At 42.3% G+C, this 14,171-nt stretch overlaps 2 protein-coding genes across 3 annotated transcripts; one reads left to right on the top strand and one right to left on the bottom strand.

The window, feature by feature from the left end:
- Positions 1 to 830: 830 nt before the first annotated feature.
- On the bottom strand, positions 831 to 6,165 carry LOC147200034 (bifunctional apoptosis regulator-like). Its single transcript, XM_086120891.1, has 9 exons — positions 5,866 to 6,165; positions 4,502 to 4,770; positions 3,753 to 3,851; positions 3,576 to 3,669; positions 3,161 to 3,330; positions 2,697 to 2,838; positions 2,074 to 2,253; positions 1,796 to 1,992; positions 831 to 1,662 (listed from the first exon to the last, which is right to left on the bottom strand). The coding sequence occupies exons 1-9, from the start codon at positions 5,983 to 5,985 to the stop codon at positions 1,470 to 1,472; spliced, it is 1,464 nt and encodes a 487-aa protein (XP_085977017.1). The 5' UTR covers positions 5,986 to 6,165; the 3' UTR covers positions 831 to 1,469.
- Positions 6,166 to 7,311: 1,146 nt separating this feature from the next.
- LOC147200033 (uncharacterized) lies at positions 7,312 to 13,197 on the top strand. Of its 2 annotated transcripts, none has more exons than XM_086121076.1 (6): positions 7,312 to 7,518; positions 8,557 to 8,688; positions 9,269 to 10,209; positions 10,385 to 10,592; positions 10,687 to 10,776; positions 11,114 to 13,197. In XM_086121076.1, the coding sequence occupies exons 2-6, from the start codon at positions 8,559 to 8,561 to the stop codon at positions 11,818 to 11,820; spliced, it is 2,076 nt and encodes a 691-aa protein (XP_085977202.1). In that variant the 5' UTR covers positions 7,312 to 7,518; positions 8,557 to 8,558; the 3' UTR covers positions 11,821 to 13,197. The 2 variants fall into 2 exon arrangements, with proteins under 2 accessions (XP_085977202.1, XP_085977203.1); XM_086121077.1 differs by having other exon boundaries at positions 7,510 to 7,640.
- Positions 13,198 to 14,171: the final 974 nt, after the last annotated feature.

Here is a 14,171-nt window from a genome sequence, read left to right as displayed (position 1 = left end):
CCGGCATACATCGTCAGCCTTCTAAAATAATTGCCGAAAACATGAGAAATTGAAACACATTCCGTTTATATTGTATGTATTCATAATCTCACTTCAGGAGTTTAATTGAATGATATATCAATTATAGTCGAGGAGGCCAGCATCCGTAGGAGATATTAAGGGAAAAAAGTAAAAAATATGACTTGGGCCATTATTTTAAGAGGCTGACAATATTATATACACCATATGGTGTCCATAAAGTCTCTTTGCAATTGATCAAATTACATTTTTTATATACAAACACAATTACAATGAAGTTGAGACATAGTGTCAAACAAATACAAACAGAATCAAATGATATTGCAAATCATGTGTAACCTATGTTTAATTGAAGTCGGTACAAAGACTAGATATTTAATGTTCAAACTGATACTTTGTTTTTAGCAATAGCCATATAATCATTAACTTTGAATTTTGCATTTTATGACTGCAACATGTCCCCAAAAAGCTGGAACGTGGTTAAAAAAAAAAGGTTGAGGAATACTCAAACACCTGTTCGCAAAATCCCACATGTGAACAGGCTAACTGGGAACAGGTGAGTGCCATGATTGGGTATGAAGGCAGCTTCCCTAAATTATGTGTCAGATTTTGAGGGGCCGAGGGTTCATTTATCAGAACTTACTTTATCAAAGCTTGAATAACCACTAAGTACATCTAACAAATCTGAAGAACATACCTCTGTTGTTTATGTACGATTCTCATGTCAAGAGACGGTGTGGACACACTGTAGAAGGACTCCCCCCACCAAAAAAAAAAAAAAAAGTAAAACAAAAGCAAACAATTCCAGCATCTTACATCTTCCACAGTATTTCTTTAATCTCATAAAAATGATGCAAGTTAAAAAACATATCACAGTGTTGAACATTAAGTGCAAATAAACACAAAATCTCGGGGTCTTTGAAAAAGGCTTTCATGAAACAGGAATACGCATTCTTCTGCCTTTGTTCGTGGTAAAAGCAAAACTATTCTGGAATGTTTTTTTCTTAATTCGTACTCTTGGGAGTCTTGTTGTAGAGATGTGTTAAAACCAGCTCCACAAATTTCAAGAAACATATACATTGCAATTAAAAAAAAAATCTAAAAAAAAAACCCAAAAACAAACAAACAAAAAAAAACATTAGAACATATGGAAACACACTTGTTCGTCTTGAAGAAGCGCAACTTTGACCAGAACACACCAAAACTGAGCTTAACCATCGGCATATGGATCAGACAAAAGAGTGTCCTCATGCCAGTCTGTGTGGGCAACATGGAGCTCTGCCATCGTCATTCTATGTCACTCTCACCCAATATCAACCGGCACACAGACGGTCAGAATAAAGTCGAACTTCACGCAGTAAAATGAACCTGCTGCATGTGCATTAACATGTGAGGAAAAAAAAAGTGAGAATCCAACAGATGTTGCTGGATTTAGGAGTGTCCGTCCTGCATTAATGCACAGCCGTGCCCCGGTGCCTCAGTTGCTGCACCAACAGCTCGATGTTCATGAGGGGGCTGATGTAGAGGGCCCAGTAGAAGAGGCAGTTGCAGACCAGCTGTGGCACCAGAGGCCACATGAGGCCGAAGGCAAGTCCCTGAGAGAACATCGTCCACACATGGTTCCACATCATATCCGGGAGTGTCCTAATAACAAGGAAACATGATTACCCAACTTTGACTTCACGCTCTGTCCAAATTATGACACACAGAGGTTCGCTGTAGAGACCAAATATTTGATAGCCCTGTAGTTCGTCATACAGAAGAGTAGACAGCACACCTGATTCTAGCCGTGGTGCAGAGCCTCCACAGTGAGCAGCATTCCAACATTGACAGCAACATCGCATGGACGATGACGAAGAGAGACGTCCAGTAGTGGACAGACAGCCAGTCCCAGGCAAACTCCGCTATCAGCTGGTACGGGAGCAGGAAGTACTTGACCATGAACTCACTCCACTGTTGCCAGTTGGGTTCCATCTAAGGACCGAGAACATCGGCGTGTCATTTCATCATGGATGGCAAAAAGAAATTTCAGAGTCCAATGAGGGAAAATGTGACCTGTGCATTGAAGGTCAGACTTTCCACCGGTTGACTGGCCAAAGCGATGGACGGGCAGCATGTGTGCAGGAAGGGCAAGAAGGTTTCCGAATAGTCAAACAAGTACAAGTAGAAGAGCGTCAAGCGTGGGGAGCGCTTCATGGCGTACAGCAGGAACAGAGACTTCCCTGAATTGACTGCCTGATGACAAGAGAAAAGAACATGTTTGCCAAGCATTATTTGATGATAGAGTGGTGCCTTGACTTAGGTCGCCGCTTCCAACATGGCCGCCACATCCGCACATCTTTTAGCTTACTGCGTATCTGTGGTTACAGCAGCACAACCTGGAAACACGTGTACCAGTGCCTACCTGTTAATTGCGCCACAAAACAACGATTCCAAACATGCCAAAACCAATTCTGGAGTGAGAAGACTTTGACAATTACTGTAGAGAGGCGTGTTTTTGTGTGGACGGCACACTCATTTTCGGTCCATTGAATCTGGCATCTATTAGCTCCAAGTCCATTAAATCAAGGTTGCACTGTACGGGTAAACCGAGTTAGGGAGTTGTTTCAACTTTTACATCAAGGTAGCAGTGTACATAAAAGAAAAACAACAATGGTGATATCGAGATTGTTGCTTGCCTTGTATTCCCACAGGTTCTGAGGTCTGAGCTCAATGGCTTGAAGTCGGTACAGTTCACTTAGGATGGCATGTCGGTAAGCCTGATTCTGGATGTGGTAAGGCGGCTTCAACAACTCTTTCTCCTCCAGCAACATCAGTAACCTGAAAGTCCTTTGTTAATATCATATAAACCTGGCATTTGAACAGAGATGCATCAACTTTTTATATTGTTTGTTTGTTTGTTTGTTTGTTTGTTTATTGAACATAAAACATATATACAGTAATAATTTGACAGAAAATAAGGTAGATTAAAAAAAGTAAAAAGAAAGAAATCAATCTTCATTCAACACAGTTATTATGTTCAAGGGAGTAGGAAGAAGTAAAAAACTTATCTAGTCCTACCCCGTTATGTGATTGTATCTAATAAATCATTTTTATATCAATCAGAAAAGTAAGAAGAAAGAAGTCTCCATATCCACTGTACCTGTCACTGGGACTCCCCGACTGGAAGGATTTGCGAGACAGTTCAGGTCCCAAGGTCTCCAGCCACAAGATCATTTCCTCCGGCGTCCATTGCAAGGCAGACCGACTGACAAACAATTCCTCTTGCGCCACGTCACGGCTGCTGCTCCACTGGTACAACAACAACGACGCCTGCAGGTACATGTGTTGCAATAGCTTCGGTTATAGCCAAAATACTGCTATAACCAAATTAGTTTTTCTTCCAAAATATTACATCAGTCGCATAAAGCAAGGACTCAGTGAATTCTTGTTTCCTTCAACTGCACATTTAATATGTAGCACAACAATTCTCATCTGGCTGAACTGCACATAATTAACATCCTATGAAATATGAAATCAAATGACAAAAAAAAAATAAAAATCCACTTTTAACATACCACCACACATAAGAGCACGGCAATAACTGCAGAGAAAACGAAGCCGGCTACTTTGTGCTGCTTCGTCCTCGATTTGCCCAGATTGTCGCCATACCTAAACAGAAAAACACATTTAACAGCTTCAGGAAGGCGGACGTCGTCAGTTCCCAAAGCAACGTTGTCGGGAGACTTTCTCACCTCTCAAAAGCCAGAAGAATTCGGGAGATTTTGGGGTCATCTTGGATCTCTGCTCGCCTCCGCTGCACGACCTCACTGAACAACTTGTCGGTTGCAGCTCTGGCAGAGTGAACACAGACGTGAATGTAAACAAGCATCTTTGATCAGTCTATGACGGACGGCAAAGCCTTGGAAAAGTTGTTTAAGTTACATTTGCATCACACTTGCAACTGTTCCAAGGGTGGACTGCTTTTGTGATGTTAACACCAAAGAATACCAGAGATGACAAAGGAAAAAAAAGTGGAATAAACAGACTACAAAATGGGATGGGATTGTCTCTGATAATAATAGCAAGGCAAAAAACAAAAATATATGTAAAAGTAGTGGAATTATAGACGATAAAACATAGATAGGTCTTTGTATTATTTATTTTAAAAAATACAGTCACAAATTCACCTACTCATAGAATTTTGATGACATATCCCGTTATTTGCTGAAAAACTCACCTATTTGCTGTTTTTAATCCTCTTTCTGAAACGCCCATAGATGCCAGTCACTAGAGAATCATTTCCCCATGTACACATGTAGATTTTTTTAAACCAGCATCAACAGGCTGCATTCAACTTTGAATCGTCCCCTATAAATCAATTACTTTGGACTGACTCCCCAAGTAGAAGTCGGCTTCTACAGGACGCGCAAATGAAACGCAGACATGCGTGAGGCCGGGAAACAAACATTCGCCGATGTAGTCTCCTTGTGAAAAATCCTACCTCAGCAGTGTGTTGACTTTGGGAAAACCCTCCCACCTCTGGCGGCACTCGGGGCACTCGTTCTTGCGAGAGGACTCCCACCACAAGGCCAGGCAGTGGCGGCAATAGTTGTGGCCGCACGTCAAGGTGGTTGGGTTCACCAGGACATCGAAACAGCAGTGGCAGGAAAAGTCTTGCTCTGAGATTTGGTTGCTGTCGGAAAACTGTGTGGTAGAGGGGTCTTCTTCACATGTTTCCAGGGTGCCAGGTGATAAATTCTGTCCATGCATCTGGGTCAGAAATTAAAGAACGTAAATGTGAAATGACGTCACCCCTGAAAGTAATGGTATTAAAAACAATTATGACATAAAAGTCATGAGCCACCTCTCAATTTTCACACGCTAGAGAAATGACATCACCCACTCGCGCAAGATTTCACAAACACTAAAAATCTATTTCCGGGTTTGGAAGCGAGTGACACTGGCTCGCCATCATGCCAAATAATTAAATTCGGTACTGTTGAGTACCGCCATTGCTTCCCCGGGGTAACTAGAATCTGAACCGAACCCGTTCAAATGTAAAAGGTGTGTGATTACACTTTACAAAACCAGGTTATTTCTTTCTTTGTTGTTGTTTTTAATACAAACTATATTGGATTGGCTACAATACAGTGCTATTTTCCCTTATTAAAACACATTAAGGAAAAAATGTGTTTGGGGGGTGTGGAATGGTTTAAAGTCATTTCAATTGGAAAATGTATTGCACATATGGGAAAATTAATTTCCCATTTGATAAAACACAAGTTTACATAACGTCAAGGAAGCACTGTAGTTCCTCTTGACACACCTGATTCAAATGATCAAGCAAGCTCTACAGAAGCCTGGTTTCACTTTTGAATCGCAAAAATATTCAGTGGTTGCAGTTAACTGCGGTACAGGGAGACTAAAACATTTGATAATGTTCATGTTTATAAGTGACATAGGCTGAATGTCACATTTGAGAGGCATTGGATAAGCGCCTCGGATAATGTCTGATACTGTATTACCATAAAACATTTTACAGTTAAACACGAGACAAACGTCATTTAAAATTGCGTTCAAGCTGCTACAACGCCCTCCAAAGAATAGTATATCCGTGACGAACGTCATGTGTTGTTCTTGACGAAAATAACGAGGTGATACTTCGAAAGTACTTGACTTGCGTATTAAAAGTTTGGGCTAGTTAGCTTGCGAGCTACTTCCACAAAAGACACCGTCAGCAGTGTTGTCAGGAACCTGGTTTAAGAGAGTGTTAGTCGGCCGCCAAAAGAGCGTCACTGACCGAGTTTAAATTACTCTGATTTTTATTTATTATTTTGCAAGGTTAGCCACGAAGCGAGCACGTACCTTGGGAGAGACCCAGCCACCGCCGACCGGTGACGTCGCGGTCCACTCGGCAGCTTGCCTGTGTTGCCCTAGTGAACTCAAGACGAAATCATCTGTGAAAGAGAGCAATGACGTCGACATGAATCCGCTCTGCGCTCTCCCAAATGCACCGAAACGCCAGCGTGTCCGGATCTTCCTCTTCTTCCTCGGCTTGCGTCTCCCACGCGTGGGGGTCAAAACACCTCCACGTGGGGGCAACGATGCAGAAGTGGCAACAATCAACCACTGTGCTCAGTGAATACAGAAAGTTTATTTAGAACGTTTAGGGTCTGGTAGGGCGGAAACCCTCGAAGTTCACCTGAGGGGTCACAGCGGAGAGAAGCTCTATGCGTGTGACGTAGGCGGGAAGTCCTTTTATTATTTCCAACTACAGTAGGTGGCAGTGGCACTATCATGGTCAATAGTATTTATTCTACAGGGAGTCTTAGCTGTAAACTTTTTCCCCCCAGGGATTAAATTAAAGTTCAAGGGTGACTCGCAGAGTGTTAATAAAGTTGTTCTTTGAGGACACAGTGATACGCAGAGGTATAATTTTTTTCTACACTAATAATACAATTTACAATAATTTACAATTGGCTGGCAACCAATTCGGGGTGTCCCCCGTCTACTGCCCGGAGACAGCTTGGATAGGCTCCACATGCCCCATGACCCTTGTGAGGATAAAGTGGATCGGAAAATGGATGTATGTATGTATGTATAATACAATTTATAGCTGCGGCAGAGAGTTTTCTCAAAAGTTTTCTTAGGGGAGTGTAACAGAAAATAATTGAAAAGTGCTGTGTTACGGCTCTCGAAATGGGTATCTGAGTGTTAATTTGTTTCCTGTGACTACAGAAAGTTTATTTAGAACGTTTGGGGTCTTGTACAAATTGTCCATTCCAACTTAAAGCGCATCGTGTTTTATAAATTACATAACGTGTGATTTTTACTTTCTTAATGAAAAGAATGGCTCGTAAATCTATGCTGTCTTGTCTGAGTTATTTACTTTTATTTTAAATGGCACAAAATCTATGGCTGTTAACGGAAACGAAACGTTTGCTTTCTATACTTGCTCTGCTGTGGCATTGCAAGTAATCAGTTGGACTTTATTAACAAGTTTGAAATCTCTGCGAAAATCAGTTGGACTTTATTAACAAGTTTGAAATCTCTGCGAAAACACGTGACGTTTATTGTGATTTCAAACCGGAAGCTCCATCGTTGCTCGTAAAATCTGCTCGCTCTGGCATACGCCAAACAGTGCAGTTGTGCTAAGTATCTTTCTGTACATATAGGTTTGTCCAGTCGTGTGGGGTAACTTGAGTATACACCATAATACAGTATATTATATAGGTCAAAACTTAGCCTAGCTTTATTGTGCTAAGAAAAAAAATCAACCGGAAGTTCTCGCGGTGTTACCTCTTGGGCTCGGCGACTTGAGCTTGAAAGATTTAAACGGCAGTTTTCATTAAGTTGAATAATGCCAATATTTTAAGTATCCAATTGGACACGTTACAATTATGTCACTGGGAGTGCAGAAAACGCGAGCAAAAGTTAAAAAAATGCATGGCACTTTCAATGAAACCTTTTTACGGGGGACTACTTTTTTGTAACCTGGGGGAAGACATTTTCGCTCAGGTTAGTGTCCATGTCTTTTGTTAGACAGACGAGACAAATTTAAGGAGTTTTTATGGGCTCCTTATCCTCACTCGATGTCTTTTAATTGTGTTAGCAACCGGGAGGGACATTTTATCGATCAGGTACTGTCTCCTGTATGGCTAATCGTAGCGCTAATTGCTAATTTACGAAGTGAATACCAAGCAGTGACTCACCGGCTAACAATCACTAAGGTGTCATTTTATAGGTTTGTAGGGTGTGTTTTGTATAAAGTGTATATTCTCTATGATTAAATCCTTGTTTGAAGTCGACGCGAATGGTGGCCAAATAATACGAGTGGGCGAACGGTGCTAAGCTAGCTGGGCAACTGAGGATAGTGGCATTGGAAAATCAGCCATTTGGTTCGAAAGAACGCAACGCGAACTAACCACACGCCACGTTTTATTAACTTGTTTATCGTTTTAATCCCACCCCTTGAAACTGGATCGTCGTTTCGTTTGAAGACTTTGCTACATTCACACCCCTTTCCGAACAAAGCATCCTCTCTGTTGATGTGTCCTTGAGCTTCACAATGGATGACTTCCAGCAAGGGGGCACTGGTTGGGGAATAGGCCTGCAAGGATGCATGTTTCCTAATATATTGTATAGAAATATGAACGCCAAAAATTTGTTTTTAATTCAATTTGTCATGAGCTAAAGTCCACATTATCTCTAGTATTTTAGTCAGGATATATAAAATGCACACTATCATGCCGTCAATGTAATCAGCATCTTGTTACGACATACCTGCTGTGAGTTGTAAGGATTATCTCTGCAAAGAAGTGCCCACTAACAGGTGTGAGGAGCAATATTTGAGAGAAATTGTCCTTTGTTTTACAACTAAAATGAAAAATTGCCCCCAAAAAACTGTAAGCATGCATATCATGATTTTCAACACGATACATACATACAAGTGCCAATCAGAGCACCTCATGTTAAAAATGGCATGTGAAAACGTATTTAATGGAATTAGCATTAAAAAAACAACAACAATAATCCTTGACACCATGTCTGTGACAGAGATGGGCTCAGAGAGTCCTGACCGATTTGGACCATCTGTGATCATGATGACCGAAGAGGAGCAGCAGCAGCAGCAAGATATCGGTTGCCTGATCAACTCTGACGGTGAAGAAGTGGATTTGTCTGATCTCCGTAAGTCAATTACACCGTCACTTGTTGGATCACTTTCATTCTGTTGTTGGCACGTGGATTATGATTCACTAAAACTGATTCTCCTTACACTCATCATTGCTATATCAAAAATAAAGTTCTCTTTAAAAAAATAAAGTTTACTGATTAAAAAAATTGAGAAAATCACAGTAAAGTTCAGAAACGTTAAAAAGGTTAATGGAAGAAAAAGCAGAAGTTTATATGACTCTAGCTCAAAAATATCTCTGGCTACCTTGGTCTTGTTTTGTCCTTTATTTTAAAGAAAGAATAATGGAATTGAGAAATGTTAGGGATTGGAGTCGTCTAAATTCAAATGATGCCTAACCCTAAAGATGGTTAGACACCCTGTATTAGAGGACCTGCTTAACACTTTTCCCACTTCGTTTATATCTGAAACTTACTTTTATGATGATTCTCAAAAATGTTCTTGCGGTACAAAGCAAAAAAAAAAAGATCAGTAAATGGCTCTTAGCTTGAAAAACTTATAAATTGGGGCGCTGGCATCGACTGACTCACTTGTGGTTTTCCCAGTGACAAGTCTTTCTTCTTTCTTTCCACGCAGGAGAGACTGCAAGCCCAGGCAGCGGAGCCACAGAACCTCATCCCCCCACGACGTTCAATCAGAGCGAGAATGAAAAGCCAGCCTCATTTCACACCTGCTCTGTGTGCGGCAAAGACTTCCCTTACGCCTCCAAACTCCAGCGCCACCTGCGCACACACTCGGGAGAGAGGCCTTTCCCGTGCTCCATGTGCAACAAGAGATTCCCGGAGAAGGGGCTGCTCATGATCCACCAGAGGGTCCACACGGGAGAAAAGCCCTATCCGTGCACTTTCTGCGAGAAACGGTTCGCCAGTCAGGGCGAGCTGCGACTCCACCGGAGGACTCACACGGGCGAGAGGCCGTACCACTGCTCCATCTGTCTGAAGAGCTTCTCTCGCCATTGGCACCTCAAGACGCACCTGGATGCCATGCACTCTGAGGTGGTTGCCGGTTTCACCAGGAAGAAGTTTCCGTGCTCGGACTGCGACAAGAGCTGCAACTCGGCCGCCGAGCTGCGGGACCACCAGCGGACTCACACGGGCGAGCGGCCCTATCAGTGCTCCTTCTGCGACAAGCGGTTCGCCTTGTCGGGCACATTGGTGCGCCACGAGCGCCTCCACACGGGGATCACGCCCTACCACTGCTTGGACTGCGGCAAAACCTTTGCGCAACAGTGGACGCTGACCACGCACATGCGCACGCACCGGGGCGAAAAGCCGTACAGCTGCACGCAGTGCGACAAGTCGTTTGTGGCACCCGGGGAGCTGCGGAGGCACACTCGGATCCACACGGGGGAGAAACCGTACACGTGCGGCGACTGCGGGAGACACTTCTCATTGGCTGGGACGCTGAGGAACCACCGAAAGTCATGCGCACAGATGAAAATTGGACTGCCTGCGGTTGAAACTGCATCGGGGGGCTCGTCTGAGAAAGACCCGAAGGCCAGAGACATCGACACTGAAGTGAGCAGCTAACTTTTTTTCCAATTGTCTTTGAAGGAGCAGTGGGCATTTATTTGACCAACTTTTAACGAAATTATGAGCAAATACACCGTCCGCGGCCCGGTACACACACACACACACACACACACACAAAACATTTTAAATGAATAAGAATTTTTTTTTTTTTTTTTTTTAGGTGTGTGAGATTCAAGCTGCACCCAACATTCAGGCCTCCTCCGCCTTCTCGTCTTCCTGCTCTTCCACTTCTTACTCCTCCTCAGAGGACGTCAACTGTGAGCAAGCAACCGAGGCTGAAAATAACTCAAATATGCCTGAGACGGGAGTTTCCAGTCCGCACATGAGCGTCGTCGTAAAAGAGGAGGAAGAGGAGGAACCTTTGTGCGGTACATGGACATGGCACGTTACATTTCCGGATAGTTTGTGGATGATTCCAACTTACCTGGGATCGTTTTGTTACATTTTTCCTCTGTCGACCAGATGAAGCGTTGGCTACGGAATGCCCTGCCGAGGACAAAAATTTACCTCCAGTGAAGGAAGAAATAGAAGATGATGGTGATGTTATCAACAGTAAGCACATTTCTGCAAAGCTTCAGTTGTGTTCCGAGTCATCGCCGCGTGTTGAAAAAGGGAGTTGAGTCATTTTTTGTTTGCATTCGCCAGTTGATAACAAGTTTTCTCAAGGTACTTTGCACAACAGGTGTCCAAACTCCGGTCCTCGGCCTCCACTACCCCTACGTCACCATAACATTATTCAGAGTTGAAATGTTTCATCCAGTGATTCTTTTTTGTGCCTCTAGAGTGGAGCCCAGATATCACAAACTTTTCCAATCCTACAGGCATCTTACAGGCAGCCGAGGCCAAAAAGTTGAATCCAGTTTTTGTTTAAATTGTGGTCTTTCCGCAGCACCTCCAAGGGACAATCAGGATGCGTCAGGCTGTGACAAAATCATCTCTCCGACCTCCCCGGTGCAGGATCAGCGTAAGAACAACAAGATCACAAGCTCATACTGCTGCGGTTTGTGCGGCAGGGACTGCCACAAGATGTCGGCGCTGCAAATCCACATGCGCATCCACTCGGGCGAGAAACCCTACCAGTGCTCCCTGTGCGGGAAGCAGTTCACCCAGAAGGGTCAACTCAAGGGCCACCAGAAGGTCCATACCGGGGAGAAGCCCTTCGCGTGCCCCGAGTGCGGCAAGTGCTTCGCTCACTCGGGCGCCATGAACCGCCACCGACTGACGCACACGGGGGAGAAGCCCTACCACTGCTCACTGTGCTCCCGCAGCTTCAACCAGTCGGGACGCTTGCGGGAGCACGAGAAAACCCACTTCGGGGACAAGCTCAACTGCCCCGAGTGCGACAAGACCTTCACGCGCTCCTCCAGCCTCAAGAATCACTTGAGGCTGCACACGGGCGAGAGGCCGTACAGCTGCGACGTGTGCGGCCGGGGCTTCAGCCGCTCGCAAAGCCTCAGGCTCCACAAGCGCAAGCACGAGCTGCTGCGGGTGGAGGAGGAGTCCGGCTTCAGCGTGGGGGATGAAGACTTATCGGACAATAACTCCCAGGTGGATGTGTGTAGAAGTGTTAAAAATGAAGAGGATTTATTTCTATAAACCGCATTGAGATTTTTAGACTTTTAGACTGTAAAGCAGGCGCTTTTTTTTTTTTTTTTTTGCTGCGGCCACATTGTGAAAGGTGAAATTCCACGGTATTGAGAAACCATGTTTAAAAACAAACAAAACAAAAAAAAGCAAACATTGTTTGGGAGGGGCATAGTTTTACTAAATACATTTAACCTAAAAAAAAACAACCTTTTATATTATGAGGTGGAACGATTAATCAACAACTAATCGTTTTATATTTTAATATTTGAGAATTGTCTTTCAGAAATCTTGTTTCATTTAAAATTGTTCAAATCCTTGAAATGTCAACCTCTCACCGGTAAATGTCTTCTTTCTGTAGTCCTCCACGAAAGCAGACTCATTCGGTTGTGTTGAATTTGAAGTACAGTCATGCCTTATTTTGACGGATGGCGATGTTTTTTTTTTAAAATATACATTCATTAATTGACAGACTAATCAATTATCGACATTGTTAGTTGCAGCCCTAATATTTTCTCAACATAACAGTGTTTCGTCTGCTACTCATAAAATGTTTATTTTATATGGTCTCTCCATTGCAGTTATTCACCAGTTGCGGACTGGTCTGGAGCACATCCCTCCGAGATAAATCTGTTAACGTAAAGAAAATTAGCTAAAATGATGTGGCGGGGGCTACGCCTGACCCCCCCCCCCCTCCCACGCTCTTGAGTTTGCTCCCCGTTTGTTAGACTGTAAAGAGGACTCCTTCTAGGAGTCCTAGAACTAGCATTAACATGGTGGTTGTAATGAGCAACAAAATATTGAAGTTGCAGCTGAAGTCACACACATGCTCTTGATGCAATTTAACAAGCATGTCTTTTAATGGGCACTAGTAGAGCTCCTATATTCTGTGTGCGTGTGTGACGTACCCCCGTATCCAAATATTTCAATCACCATTTTTAGAATGTTATTTATGGTAGTTTAACTCTTTATATAAGGTGTGTGATGTCACTGACTTCCGTGCAGTACTGTATTTGCTTCTCGCATTGTCAACTACTTCAATTTGAGGACTGTAGCAAGTGGTTACTGCAGTACATCAAATGGGAGTATTTTTTTTTTTTAAAGGGCCATTGTGAATAAGCAACATGATCATATTTATCTTGTGTATACCAAAAACATTTTGCCTTTGTGTACATTGTTTTTTCTATTCTTTTTGTAGTATTGTCAATACAAATGCGGTTGAGCTGGTTTTACCCTGGTGCAGAAGATTGACTTAGAGTTTGAAATCGAGTAATTATATTCCGGAAAGAGGAGAAAGGTGACATTTTGTTGGAAGATTTTCCCTGGGGCTTCACTTGTCTCGATGTATCGGGAAGGCCACACTAAACCTTACAAATAAAAAAAAAAAAGTATCGATTTAGTTTGTGTTCCAGAGTTTTACGCTTCAAACATCCATCCAAGTATGGTATTGAAAAAAAATGAAATACAAAAATTTATGGGAGAAAAATGTCTTTACAAGAATATAAAAATAATAGAAAAAAAGAGAATAGTATTCTTATGGGGGCAGAAACATTCCACATTGACCCAGGTGTCAATATTGTATACAGTGTATATCAAAAAAAAATCGACATGCCACTGTTCAAATTCCAGGTATTTGTAATATAAAAAGAACAAATGACACTATGATAGATTAGATAATTTCAGAACTTTTCCCTGTGGTCTGCAACCTGCACAACACCGAAGGAATGCTCGATTCGTACAGCAACATGGAGTTATAGAATTAGATCACAGGGCTTTTATTAGGTCCCGAAGTTAGAATGGCCATGCAACCTTTTTTTAAGTCGATGCAGGTGTTACTGCTTTCCTTTTAATGTTTACATACAAGGCAACCTCGAGACTCACTTTTCAAGCCTAACTAGATCAAATCTTATATTATTTTCATTTTATATTTCTGAAATATAGCTCAGTCTAATTAGATTTTACTGTTAAATTAATATTTTGAAGTGTAGAACAACCCTGAGTAATTATTGTGGCATTTATGTCATGAAATATTTACTGGCAATTTCAATTTGAGTTACCCATGTATAAAATACAGTACTGTAGTAACAATAGTAAGTGCCTAACTGCTCCCAAAATATGCTTTGAGTTTGAAATGAATTGTTTGCTCATGACTCTTTTCTTTATGGGGCTGTGATTTTAATTACCTTAGTTTTTTTTAAAGATTTACCAGACGGGTTGTGCATTTGCACAAAATATTAGTAGCTCTGATATTGGATTTTACTCAGTATCCGATGGGAAAGGAAGAGGTCAACAACTTTGTGTACAGGTTTATTTCCCCCATTGAATGAAAACAGTAAGGCTGATGTAAATAAGTGACAAAAATA

This window comes from Hippocampus guttulatus, chromosome 9, assembly GCF_054856545.1.
Source record: "Hippocampus guttulatus isolate MCC_2025c chromosome 9, RoL_Hgut_1.0, whole genome shotgun sequence".
Lineage (NCBI taxonomy): Eukaryota > Metazoa > Chordata > Actinopteri > Syngnathiformes > Syngnathidae > Hippocampus > Hippocampus guttulatus.
This window is presented reverse-complemented; position numbering and strand designations above follow the sequence as displayed.